Source organism: Muntiacus reevesi, chromosome 1 (genome assembly GCF_963930625.1).
Source record: "Muntiacus reevesi chromosome 1, mMunRee1.1, whole genome shotgun sequence".
Classification (NCBI taxonomy): Eukaryota; Metazoa; Chordata; class Mammalia; order Artiodactyla; family Cervidae; genus Muntiacus; species Muntiacus reevesi.
Window position 1 is genome coordinate 232,112,974 of NC_089249.1, and position 13,645 is coordinate 232,126,618.

Sequence of the window (13,645 nt, forward strand, 5' to 3'; positions counted from 1 at the left end):
CGAACAAAACATTTTATATTCATTATTTTGTTCTTTTTTATGGCTGAGTAGTAATATTTCATTGTATATATGTACCACATCTTATTTATCCATTTCTCTGTGGATGGACATTTAAGTTGCTTCTAGGTTGCTGGCTATTACAAATAGTGCTGCAGTGGACACTGGAGTGCTGCATGTATCTTTTGGAATTATGATTTTCTTTAGTTATGTGCCCAGGAGTGGAATTACTAGATCATATGGTAGTTCTATTTTTAGTTTTGAAAGAAGCTGTATACCGGGGCTTCCCAGGTGGTGCTAGTGGTAAAGAACCCACCTGCCAATGCAGGAGATGTAAGAGATGCAGGTTCAATTCCTGCCTTGGGAAGATCCCTTGGAAGAGGGCATAGCAACCTACTCCAGTATTCTTGCCTGGAGAATCCCATGGACAGAGGAGTCTGGAGGGCTGCAGTCTATAGGGTTGCAGAGTTGGACAAGACTGAAGCAACTCAGCATGTACAACACATACTGTTCTCCATAATGGTTGTACCAATTGATGCTCCTACCAACAGTGTAAAAGGGTTTCCTTTTCTCCACACCCTCTCCAGCATTTATTATTTCTTAATTTTTTGATGGCCATTCTGACAGATATGATACATCATTGTACTGCTGATTTGCATTTCTTTAATAATCAGTGATGTTGAGCATCTTTTCATGTGCTGTTTAGCCATTTGTATGTCTTCTTTGGAAAAGTGTCTGTTTATAGCTGACTATTTTTTGATTTAGTTGTTTCGTTTTTGATACTGAGCTGCATGAATTGTTTGTGTACTTTGGAGATTAATCCCTTGTTTACTTCGTTTGCAAATTTTTTCTCTCATTCTATGGGTTGTTTCTTTGTTTTGTTGATGGTTTTCTTTGCTGTGCAAAAGCTTTTAAATTTAGGTCCCATCCATAATTTCTTCTATACAGTATGAAATATGTCATTGTATTACTATTACTAATGTATTATTAGTCATTGTATAACTAAAATTTTTGACTAAGTAACTGAGTTTGAGCAAGCTCCGGGAGTTGGTGATGGACAGGGAAGCGTGGTGTGCTGCAGTCCACGGGGTCACAAAGAGTCAGACACAACTGAGTGAGTGAACTGAACAGTATTGTAGAGAAAAATCATTCAAGTTGGCGTGTGTTCTGTAGTGGAAGTGTAAAAAGTTGTAGGAAGGAAGAAGGCTATAGATATTCCAGATCAGCAGTGACTTCCTCCTCCCTGCCATGTGGTTCGTATACCTCTCCATTTCTCCATGATACCTATCTAATCTTATTAATCTTAGCCTTTCTAAAATTTTACATTTATGAAAATCTAAAGTACCAGAAAATAGTAGACTTGGTATAATTATTTAGTGCTTTGTATACAAACAAACCTTTATTTCTAGACTTCTACGTTTTATGTTTTTGACATATTTTAGAAGTCCATTTTAGAAGAGAATAGATGTTCTACCAACCTGAAGAGAGGAGCAGTAAGGTTTTCATACAGAGATACTCTTCATAAGATACCTGAAGCCTGTTTAACTCAGAGGAAACATATAGCATATGTTTACATTGGTCATACATGCAGGGTAAAGCCATTCTCTGCCTGTGAAAGACAAATATCAAGTGTTTGAATTAAAGAGAAGTAATTCTTGTTCCGCAAAAAGTACTTTTCTATTTTGCAAAGCATTTATTAACTCATCTAACTATTGCAATTAATGCGAATTCCCTCTGATCTGAATTTTGGAAAGCTTTCCTTAAGTATTTAGAATTTATTCCTAGAGAATCTTTTGTCAGTCTTTCATTTAAATCAAGCTTTTATTGTAGTATTTAAATATGAGCAGTTAGGCAACAGAGTTTTAAATCCTACCCAGTTGAAAATCAAGTTTTTTTTTCATAGCACTGCATTCTAAAGACAACTGTGTGTGATAATGTTTATAGTTATGTAGAGGGTTAGAAATAAAACTTGACTCTAGGCTTTCTGATACCCAAAATCTGCCTCTGACCAATGTTATGTGACTGAATATTCTTCCAAATAAAGGTACTACAAAAGGAATTCTCAGTTAGGGTTCTCAACAGTTATGATCACATCTACGATTTTCAAGTAGATCTCTCAAGTTTCTTAACTTTTAAAATGACACAAAGAGCCTGAAACTGTGTCTCTTCATAGTTTAAAATAAGATCTGCTTTTAAATTTTTTGACAAAAAGTGACCTTGGACTTAAGAAAAAAATAAAAGGTTATTATCACAAAGGCATAAGGAGACAAGAATGGGAAATAGAATCCCCACTTAAAAACTATTGTTTCTGTAAGCCATCCATCCTCAAATAAAGTCAAACACTGAGAAAAAATTTCTGTAACTCTTACTTTAATATACCAGGTTATGCTATGATGGTTTAAATCTAAATTTGAGTATCCTCCCAAATAAATACTCTGAGTCAGATTAACTTTATAAAAGAAGATATGTTGGTGTTTCATATCATACATCTATTCACACTTTTATTCCCAATTAATGACTTCAACTTTCTTTTTAGACAGTGACTATAGACATTGTCAACATGTTTTTAACTTCTAAAGTAAGCATGGTCAGATTCTGAAATGAGCAGCAAGTACTTAAGAGATTTCAAAGGTGTTTAAAAATAAGTAGCTTATATGTAAGCTTAATTAGTTAAATTTAATAAAAAAACTTAAATCTTGTTAAGCCACAGCACAGTGGATTGAGCAGTCCTTTTTTGGCAATAGATAGTCAGGGTGACGTCTGTGTTTGAAGTAGACACTTGAAAGTATGTGTGGAGATCTGGCCTGGTCAAGCACATGCCGGTGCCTACTAACTGAAAAAGGATATAATTAATAGAAGGCAGAGTTTGATTACAGCACACCCTTCACAGGCCTTTTGTCATGTTGCTTCTAACCACAAAGCCTGGGCTTTTCTCTTTCACGCCTCATTCAGTTACTCCTCCTCCAAGAAGCCACTAGTAACTCATCTGAAAAAGACCTCTGTCTAGTAAAAACTCAATTTTTTTTTTATTTGATGGTTATCTGTGTCTCCCTAACTAGAGTGTAAGCAATAAAGGTAGGGAACCTTGTTTGTCTTGTTCTCTGCTAATACTGTAGCAGGCACATACTAGGAGTATGGTAAGTATTTGATGTTCCCCTGTAATCGGTTTTCCTGTTTGAAACTGCCCCTCTCTCCTCCCAGTGCTGGCTTCTTCATGCTCCTAAAACCAACTCTATCTCATGGCTTTCAAGATGCTGCTTCACTTGGTCCCTGTCCACTTCTCTAAACTCATAGAAAGTCCTTATTGACTTTCTCTCAGTTCCTCACATATGCCAAGGTTGTTTTTCAGCCTTTGTAGTCATCTCTTCTGCCTGAAATGCCCTACCTTTCCTATAAACTTGTTCTTTTGTACTATTCAGTTCTCAGATATTTAGAGAGGTCTTCTATGGTACCCCACACTATTATGTTATGGCTCTCTGAAATAAATTTGGTCATTTATTTGGTTTTCCTTATTGGTATGTTAGCAGAGCCTTATGTATTATAGCTCAAGCTCTTAAAAACAGTGTCTGACACTTGTTAAGTACTCAGATATGATTAAATGAATACTGTGCTGGAAAATAAGTATCACCAATAGAGATACACTGCCAAGTTTTACTCAGCAGTTAAGCCTCTTAAAATATCTAGAGCTAGTATCATCTAGTCTCTACTAAACAGATACAATTTGACCTTTACAGTGTCATGAGGCAAGCCCTGCTGTTTAACACTCAGCTCAAATAGATGCTTTTTTTTTTTTTTTAATAACTTCTACCCATTATTTTTGTGGTTGGTACACCCAACAGTGAAAACAATATGTCTGCTTGATCTTCACAGGATATCTTTTTAGGCAGTCCTCATCATTCCTTTTCTCCTTTACACATCCTCTGTTCATCAATAGATGTTAATTTCTAAACTTATTGCCACTCTGGACATAGTTTTTTTTAATATGGCATCCAGTTCTGAACAGGAACTACTAATGATGGATCAACTCACATTGAGTATAGTGAGACTGTTATTCTAATAACATGGCTGAAGATTTCATTAAAATTTTTTTTGGACCCCATAGTCGACAGTACCCAGAGCTCACAATTATATCTTTTTTTCACATGAATACAGATCTCCTTCTGCCCAGATCAGTGGGTATGCATATGTCAGTGTGTGTGACTTCCCTGTTTGCTATCTAATAAAGGAGATAAGCTGTGAGTGCAAAAGTAGTAATAAAAGGTAGAACGTGATAAACGCTAGGGATATACAACAGAGATGTTTTTACCTGGTGGTATGACCATCATGAGCTAGGGGTATGTTTGAAGAACTGATCATCTGAGGGGAAAAAGAATATGTGAAGGAGAATAACAAGAGAGAAAGTGAGGCCAGATTCTGGAAAGCCAGAAACCATGCTGAGTATGCACTGAGTGCTCAGTAAAGACACCTGTGCGTTAAGAAGAAAATCTTAGCATGATGGAGGATACACGGGCAGCAGAAAGCTGGTTAGAAAACAAGTGCAATGGGTAAGGGGGAATAGGTATCTGAAATATTTCACAGCATAGACCTAGAGGACTAGAGGATAGCTGATTTATCAAATCTTAGTGTGGTTGGTTCTCTCCCAAATTAAAAAAAAATCTTATTCCCATTTTCTTTACAACTCATAGACATTGAGTGAGCCTTGCCATGCAAAGAGATGCTTCTTGTCTTTGGGTCCATATCTGTCAGCCCTTCATCCTAGTTGTCCTCATCTGTTCATTGTCCCTGCTGAAAGTAAGATCAACATGAATTGTATTATGCTGTTTCCTTTCTGAAAAACGATCATATAATTAAAACAATGCCACAGTAAGTTTCCTTTTCCCTTGCTATAGACTTTACTGACCCCAAGAGATGCTATTTAAAAAATATCCTCCAGTATGTCCTGGTACGTAATAGCGCCACATGTAATTTGCTCTGTAGTACATTCTGGCCTGCCTTAAGCATTGATAAACTCTGCTTCAAGATACTTGGTTGGTTGCCCAGTTCCAAGATAACCTGGCAGGATTGATTCAGTCCTGAAGGAATATGAATACAGGGAAAAAGACTCACAAATGACTTACTCATTAATAATCAGATCAGGAGCAAAACACAGCATATTTGCACTTGATTGTCTGTATGATCTCCACCCCAGGGCAAATGCCATGAGGAACATCCATGAATATTGCAGTAGGGTCATTTGGTCATCCAGATGTAAGTTCCTGAATCCTGAATTAAGAGGAATAAAAGGTATGAGGAAACACTCTCGTTGCCAAAGAGAAGATCCTCTCTCTGGGAACTGCCAAAGACAGTTTTGGAAGACTCTAATAGAAGAAATAAAGTGTTAAGTGGACACAGTTTTCCTTTGCTATTTGACATGTAAGACCAAAGCTCTGAGTAATTTTTTAATAGTATTCAATGTTAGAAGAAAAAAGAGTAGCCAGTTTTTGTCACCTTTTGCTTATTTGAGTAAATATGGACTAAATAGTAAAATGCTATATTAAAAAGTAAAACAGAAAGCCAAGAGTCCTGGCAGACATTACTCATTCAGTGGATTTAAGTTAAAAAAATGCTCCTGATATTTATACCTCTTTACCCCTAGATTAAGTAGGGATGACAGAAAGCCATGGGACCAGGGTGATACAGAGCCAGAGTGTTTTATGTAAAAAATTCTAAGGTTTACACCTTAGTGGTGGTATCTTTTGCATCTTACCTGGTATTGCCTTTGCCCATTTCACTGCTGCAATCACCTGCCGCCCACCTAACATGTTGAGTGCGGTCATGATCCGCCAAGTTGAATCTGGAACAGAGCTGTCATATCCTGCATATAACACCTCAGGTTCAATGACTTCCAGCAGTGACACCAGCGTAGGCGTGAGTTGTGGTAATGTTGCAGGAACTATTGTTTTGTTAGCAGGATTTTCAGAAGTTTCTTGCGAGACTCCTGTAGTGGCCTGTTGAATTCCTTTTATCTTTTTCTTTGTTTTTCGAGCTGTGGGTATATTAAAAAAAAATACACAGAAATCAGCTGTAATGGGAAAGTCTGGGCAGCATAGTTTATTCCAGTTGCTGAAACTAATTTGAAAGAGGAGAAATCTTTTATGTAGCAGTTATGATAAAGTGACATGAAAGAAGAGAAAAACACATTTTTTTCCTGACAGCAAAGAATCAAGAGGAACCCATTCATTTAATTTCCTCTACAAATAAGACAGTTATTTCATTATAGTTAAAATTAAATCTTACTATGTTAAAACAATATAAACATATCACTTACATATTCTTCCATTAAAGTAATTTGTCTCAATTTCACTCCAAAGTAAAAACTTTTATTAGTTTTATAAGGCAAATACTATCAACTGAAAGGAAGAATTTAAGTTTGTAATACCAGTAACTGTGGTGGCTTAGGGTTAATCTAAATTATGGGTATAATGAAGACAGTGATGCTGTTTATCGTCTTGCACAAGAGATCATGCACGCAGAAAGATCCACATTTCACCTTTATATGATGTATACTATATGGGATTTAAAATCTTTGTGGACAGAGAAAACCATTTCTTTATATAAATTACCACTCGGTATAATTTCTTTTATAAGAGATTTTAACTGATGACTCTATAAACCTAAAGTATCTATTTTCATTTTTGAAATATATTTTCCATTTTCACTTTTATTTTTGACTTAGTTTGGAACAGTATAATTAAATTAAAAGATGGATTCTGTAGGTTTTTTTAGCAGACATATTCATACAAGTGACAAATGAAATATTCTTTTCTGGTTATATGTGGGGCCAAAGCAAGCAAATTACAGTATTCTTAAAGAGAAATTATTCAGAACTCCAAGGAGGGACAAGGAATGTAAGTTGTATGAAAGCAGTAGTGTGCCTGTCTCAGTTATCAGGTATGCAGACCACTGTGCTAAGGAAAAGTAATGATAGTCACATTTAAAAGTAATTATTATATCTTCTGTCCCTAAAATGACAAAGTACATAGTTTGCAGAGGACAGATGTGGGGGCAAGAACTATGTATATCCATGTGCAGTGTTAGAAAGGGGGGGAAAAAAACCAAAACCTGTCGTTTACATTGAGTAGAATGATCCCATTTCTTATTGTGGTCTGTGCTCAAACATTTAAGAATTTTTAGTTAACGTTTCAAAACAGAGAAACACGATCATGACAGACATGTTCTAATTTATTTTACCATGCTCTATTGAAGACACAGTATGGTGCAGTAGAGAGCATAAATATGAAACCAACATGTTGGAATATAATCCTGGCTCTGCCACTGAGTAGCTGGGTATCTGTGCAAGGTATTTCCTGGGCCTTTGTTTCCTCTTCTATAAAATGAGGATAATGTCAGTACCTACCCTTATAGGGTCTGTTGATAATTAAATCAGTTAGAATATATAAAATGCATGAAACAGTTCTTGGCACACCTTAAGTGCTATGGAAGAATGATCACTGTCTCAACTGGTAGTAAAATACAGTTGGAAAATATTCTGAATTCACATAGTCCAAGTCTATAGAGAAGTGACAAAGTTAAAAATGGAAGAGCTCCTATACATTAAGGAAGCTCTTCAAACAACCAAAGGTATTGTATCTTACACCCAGACCTCAAAATCATGAAATGTATTTTGTTGACAAATGAGAACATGCATGTCCCAAATAAATACACTGAAAGTACTTTAAAAACTACTATTAACCATAACTTTAAATTTGTCTAGAATATGTGTTCTTACACTCTACATTAGAGCAGAAGAAAGGATAATGACAAACTGGAGGATTTTAAAGTCTTGTCACCTTATCATAAAACTCCTATAAGAGAACACAGGCAAAAGATTTTCTGACAATCATACCCATGTTTTCTTAGGTCAGTCTCACAAGGCAATAGAAATAAAAAGACAATCTACAGATAGGAAGAAAATATTTGCAAATGATTCAACAAGGGTTTAATTTTCAAAACATAGAAACAGTTCATACAACTTTCCAAAAAAAACCAAGCAACACCCCAAAAACGGGCAGAAGACATAAAGAGACTTTTCTCCAAAGAAGTATACAGATGGCCAATAGGCATGTGAAAAGATGATTAACACTGCTTAGAGCTCCAAAGATGAAAGTTAAGCTTGGTGTGTATTCGGGAAAGCATCTAAAAATGTTACTGGGTAACTAGCCACACTGTATTTTAGTGATAGGACCAAATGTTGAGTTTATTCTTTGAATGAACTTATTTCTAATATAAAATATCTGAGATGAATACTTGGGGAATTAAAGGAAAGCAGTAAAACTGGGGCTGGAGGACAATATATATAAACCAATTCCATTTTATTTAAATGATCAGAGAGAAGGAAGATGAAACTAAAATATGCACAGAGATGTAAAGAAAAATGAGGAATAACTATCTGGTTTTGGTAATAAATTATCCTGGCACTGAACGTCTACATGAATTTGTAGTCAATCTCTGTGGCTTTTCTAACACCTATAGGAAAATGGGCATTTATCATTTTCTTTAAATCAATGTTTAACATACTGGCACTCTGTAGTAAAGTTTAAGACTGTAGGCATACTTGGAAAAAACTGGGCTAAGTGACTGATGTGTCATGAATGTTTGTAAATATGGTGAAGAAAAGACTCATCTTTTTTGCTATCAAAGTAATATGAAGAACTGAGAATGTTCTTGTGAGTGTGGATCGGGGAATTAGACTGTAGTTACACTCATAAATCTACTTTATGTTTTAAAACATGTATGCAGTGTGTACTGGACAGCACCATCAGTTAGTGTCTTTTATGTCAGAAGCAGCACATGGATTTCATCCTTCCTCTAGTAGCACAATATACAAGATTTAGTTCAGTTCAGTCACTCAGTTGTGTCCGACTCTTTGTGACCCCCATGGACTGCAGCACGCCAGGCTTCCCTGTCCATCACCAACTCCTGGAACTTGCTCAAACTCATGTCCATCAAGTCGGTGATGCCACCCAACCATCTCATCCTCTATCGTCCCCTTTTCCTCCTGCCTTCAATCTTTCCCAGCATCAGGGTCTTTTCCAAATGAGTCAGTTCTTTGCATCAGGTGGCCACAGTATTGGAGCTTCAGCTTCAGCACCAGTCCTTCCAATGAACACCCAGGACTGATCTCCTTTAGGATGGACTGGTTCGATCTCCTTGCAGTCTAAGGGACTCTCAAGAGTCTTCTCCAATAGCTCAAAAGCATCCATTCTTCAGCGCTCAGCTTTATGGTCCAACTCTCAACATCCATTTATGTCTATTGGAAAAACCATAGCTTTGACTAGATGGACCTTTGTTGGCAAAGTAATGTCTCTGCTTTTTCATATGCTGTCTAGGTTGGTCATAACTTTCCTTCCAAGGAGAAGGATCTTTTAATTTCATGGCTGCAGTCACTATCTGCAGTGATTTTGGAGCACCCCCCCCCCCAATAAAGTCTCTCACTGTTTCCATTGTTTCCCCATGTATTTGCAATGAAGTGATGGGACTGGATGCCATGATCTTAGTTTTTAGAATATTGAGCTTTAAGCCAACTTTTTCACTCTTCTCTTTCACTTTCATCAAGAGGTTCTTTAGTTCTTTGCTTTCTGCTGTGAGAGTAGTGTCATCTGCATATCTGAGGTTATTGATACTTCTCCCAGCAATCTTGATTCTGGCTTGTGCTTCATCCAGCCCAGCATTTCCCATGATGTACTCTACATATAAGTTAAATAAGCAGGCTGACAATATACAGCCTTGAAGTATTCCTTTCCCAATTTGGGACCAGTCTGTTCTTCCATGTGCAGTTCTCACTGTTGCTTCTTGACCTGCATACAGATTTCTCAGGAGGCAGGTCAGGTGGTCTGGTATTCCCATCTCTTGAACAACTTTCCACAGTTTGTTGTGGAAAGCAGAAGTCGATGTTTTTTTCTGGAACTCTCTTGCTTTTTCGATGATCCAGTGGATATTGGCAATTTGGTCTCTGGTCCCTCTGCCTTTTCTAAATCCAGCTTGAATATCTGGAAGTTCATAGTTCACGTACTGTTGAAGCCTGGCTTGGAGGATTTTGAGCATTACTTCGCTAGTGTGTGAGTTGAGTGCCATTGTGTGGTAGTTTGAGCCTTCTTTGGCATCGCCTTTCTTTGGGATTGGAATGAAAACTGACCTTTTCCAGTCCTGTGGCCACTGCTGAGTTTTCCAAATCTGCTGGCATATTGAGTGCATCATCTTTCAGGATTTGAAACAGCTCAACTGTAATTCCATCACCTCCACTAGCTTTGCTTGTAGATTAGTCTTTGCAAAATTCAAGTCTGATCCTGTCTATGCCCCGATTTTCCATCTAACTCCTACTCAACTTCTCTAGGTTTAAAACTCAGTGTTGCTTTTTTTTGCCTTTTAGGACATAATCAGGTGACCATCCTCTTGCTCCTACTTATCTTATAGTGTGTTGTACAATTTTGTGATTGACTCTGCAACCTAACTACACAGTAAAGTGCTTGAGTACAGGCACTATTTTACTGATTTTGAATACAAACACTGTTTTATTCATTTTATGTCTAATGCCTGCTTTGGTGAAAACTTGATGAATTGTAGTGCACCACTGTCACCTTTAACTAAAGCAAAATTTGAAACTTTTTCCCCCAGAGAAGAGATTTCAAATAATGAGATCAATGTTAATTATACTTGTTATATAAACAGGAATATGAAACTCATTCATAACTAGTTTCAGATTTCATCTTTGCTTGAAAAAACCCATCAAAGGCTTTTTTCACTTTTTCCCCACTGTAGATTTGAAATAAAAGATTGATATATACATGTATATGCAAAGTAAAAGGTAAATAACAGAGTAATTCTGACATGTTTCTATAACAGATATATTTACATTTCTAACCCTAGCAAATAGTTTTGAGTTTGAAAAAAGAAATAAAAACCAAAGTAATGTTTCTTCAAGTCTTACAAGTTTCATTATTACATGATTTCTTTCTTCGTGTATAGTTTGGCTATAATGAAGTCAGTCTATGTAATAAGCAGAATATGAAATACTCATTTTAAAAATCCTACTTTTAATTATTACATCTGCTTATTTATATTTTTTAAAAGTAAAGTGATAAATTTTTATATGATGCAAAGACAATTCATTTTCAATATTTACATTACCTTCCAGGTTCATTCCAGCTTGAAGACATTTTCTATAGCGGCATGCTGGGCAGTTTTTTCTTCGAATTTTATCAATGATACAATCATTTCTTCCAGCACAAAGATAATTGTGCTGTCCTATATGGAAAATAAAGGCACTGTTAAAATTTCTCAGTCCTTAAATAATATTTTTATGGGGAGGCTCTTTTTTGTTGTTTTGGGTGGAACATAGCCAAGGACCAAAGGCACTGATTAAGGCAGGTATAATGTATATCCAATACAGTCAACTTAAAAACTCTTTCATATTGTTCATTAAAAAAAAAAATTACTGCACTATACATACAGAAAAGTACACAAGTCATAAATTTGTCACCTAATAAATTGAAACTTATTAAGAAGCAGAAAGTACCCCTCAAACCCTCTTTTTGCGCCTTTACAGTCACTACCTCTTCCTTGATAAAGTTTTCTTTAAATTGTGCTTTAAACAGTTTCTTAACCATTATAGAAGACCTCTGTAATCACTATTTTATTATGACTTCTAACCCAGATAATCACAATGGTGTGATCGCTCACCTAGAGCCAGACATCCTGGAATGTAAAGTCAAGTGGGCCTTAGAAAGCATCACTACGAACAAAGCTAGTGATGTGATGGAATTCCAGTTGAGCTATTTCAAATCCTGAAAGATGATGCTGTGAAAGTGCTGCACTCAATATGCCAGCAAAATTGGAAAACTCAGCAGTGGCCACAGGACTGGAAAAGGTCAGTTTTCATTCCAATCCCAAAGAAAGGCAATGCCAAAAAAATGCTCAAACTACTGCACAATTGCACTCAACTCACATGCTAGTAAAGTAATGCTCAAAATTCTCTAAGCCAGGCTTCAACAGTACATGAACCTTGAACTTCCAGATGTTCAAGCTGGTTTTAGAAAAGGCAGAGGAACCAGAGAACAAATTGCCAACATCCACTGGATCATTGAAAAAGCAAGAGAGTTCCAGAAAAACATCGACTTCTGCTTTATTGACTACGCCAAAGCCTTCGACTGTGTGGATCACAATAAGCTGTGGAAAATTCTGAAAGAGATGGGAATACCAGACCACCTGACCTGCCTCTTGAGAAACCTGTATGCAGGTCAGGAACCACCAGTTAGAACTGGACATGGAACAACAGACTGGTACCAAATAGGAAAAGGGGTATGTCAAGGCTGTATATTGTCACCCTGCTTATTTAACTTATATGCAGAGTACATCATGAGAAACACTGGGCTGGATGAAGCACAAGCTGGAATCAAGATTGCCGGGAGAAATATCAATCACCTCAGATATGCAGATGATACCATCCTTATGGCAGAAAATGAAGAGGAACTAAAAAGCCTCTTGATGAAAGTGAAAGAGGAGAGTGAAAAAGTTGGCTTAAAACTTAACATTCAGAAAACTAAGATCATGGCATCTGGTCCCATCATCTCATGGGAAATAGATGGGGAGACAGTGGAAACAGTGTCAGACTTTATTTTGGGGGGCTCCAAAACCACTGCAGATGGTGATTGCAGCCATGAAATTAAAAGATGCTTACTCCTTGGAAGGAAAGTTATGACCAACCTGGGTAGCATATTAAAAAGCAGAGATGTTACTTTGCCAACAAAGGCCCATCTGGTCCAAGCTATGGTTTTTCCAATGGTCATGTATGGATGTGAGAGTTGGACTGTGAAGAAAACTGAGTGCCGAAAAATTGATTCTTTTGAGCTATGGTGTTGGAGAAGACTCTTGAGAATCCCTTGGACTGCAAGGAGATCCAACCAGTCCATCCTAAAGGAGATCAGTCCTGGGTGTCCATTGGAAGGACTGATGCTGAAGCTGAAACTCCAGTACTTTGGCCACCTCATGTGAAGAGTTGACTCATTGGAAAAGACCCTGATGCTGGGAGGGATTGGGGGCAGGAGAAGGGGACGACAGAGGATGGGATGGCTTGATGGCATCACTGACTCGATGGACATGGATTTGAGTAAACTCCAGGAGTTGGTGATGGACAGGGAGGCCTGGCGTGCTGCAATTCATGGGATCACAAAGAGTCGGACACGACTGAACTGAACTGAACTGAATCTAATGCTTAGCAGGATTAAAGAAAGAGGAAACTGGTTTAAAAATATGGTGAGAGTACCAAAGGGAAAGTTACTTTAATTCAGCATTGCACCACCACATGCAAATAAAGGATGCTTCCCTTCCAAATTTTAAATGAAGTTATTGGTAAAGGTTTAATCTTAATTATGTTAAGGTGGCCAGCAATTAGTCAGGTGAATCAATCTTAATTATGTTAAGGTGGCCAGCAATTAGTCAGGTGAATCACAGACTTGGCAAACTAAACTACTGTATATGTAACTTAGGGAGATTTGTTCATTATTTCACATGTTTTTAGACACCAGATATTGATGATTGTTACTGTCTAAAATCTTCTGGGACCCAGTATTAAATGTGTTAAGAGGCAGAAATCTAGTTTTTACCTGTTAAA

General features: G+C 37.0%; 1 protein-coding gene across 5 annotated transcripts in view; it reads right to left on the minus strand.

Moving 5' to 3' along the window:
- NR3C1 (nuclear receptor subfamily 3 group C member 1) overlaps positions 1-13,645 on the minus strand; it is a 118,007-nt gene that overhangs the window by 13,890 nt on the left and 90,472 nt on the right. For all 5 annotated transcript variants that reach the window (XM_065918825.1, XM_065918823.1, XM_065918824.1 and 2 more), the window contains 4 exons: positions 11,164-11,280; positions 5,744-6,022; positions 5,115-5,259; positions 1,476-1,606 (listed from right to left, as the gene is read on the minus strand). In XM_065918825.1, the coding sequence (XP_065774897.1) occupies positions 1,476-1,606; positions 5,115-5,259; positions 5,744-6,022; positions 11,164-11,280 (672 nt within the window). The remainder of the gene's footprint in view (positions 1-1,475; positions 1,607-5,114; positions 5,260-5,743; positions 6,023-11,163; positions 11,281-13,645) is intronic.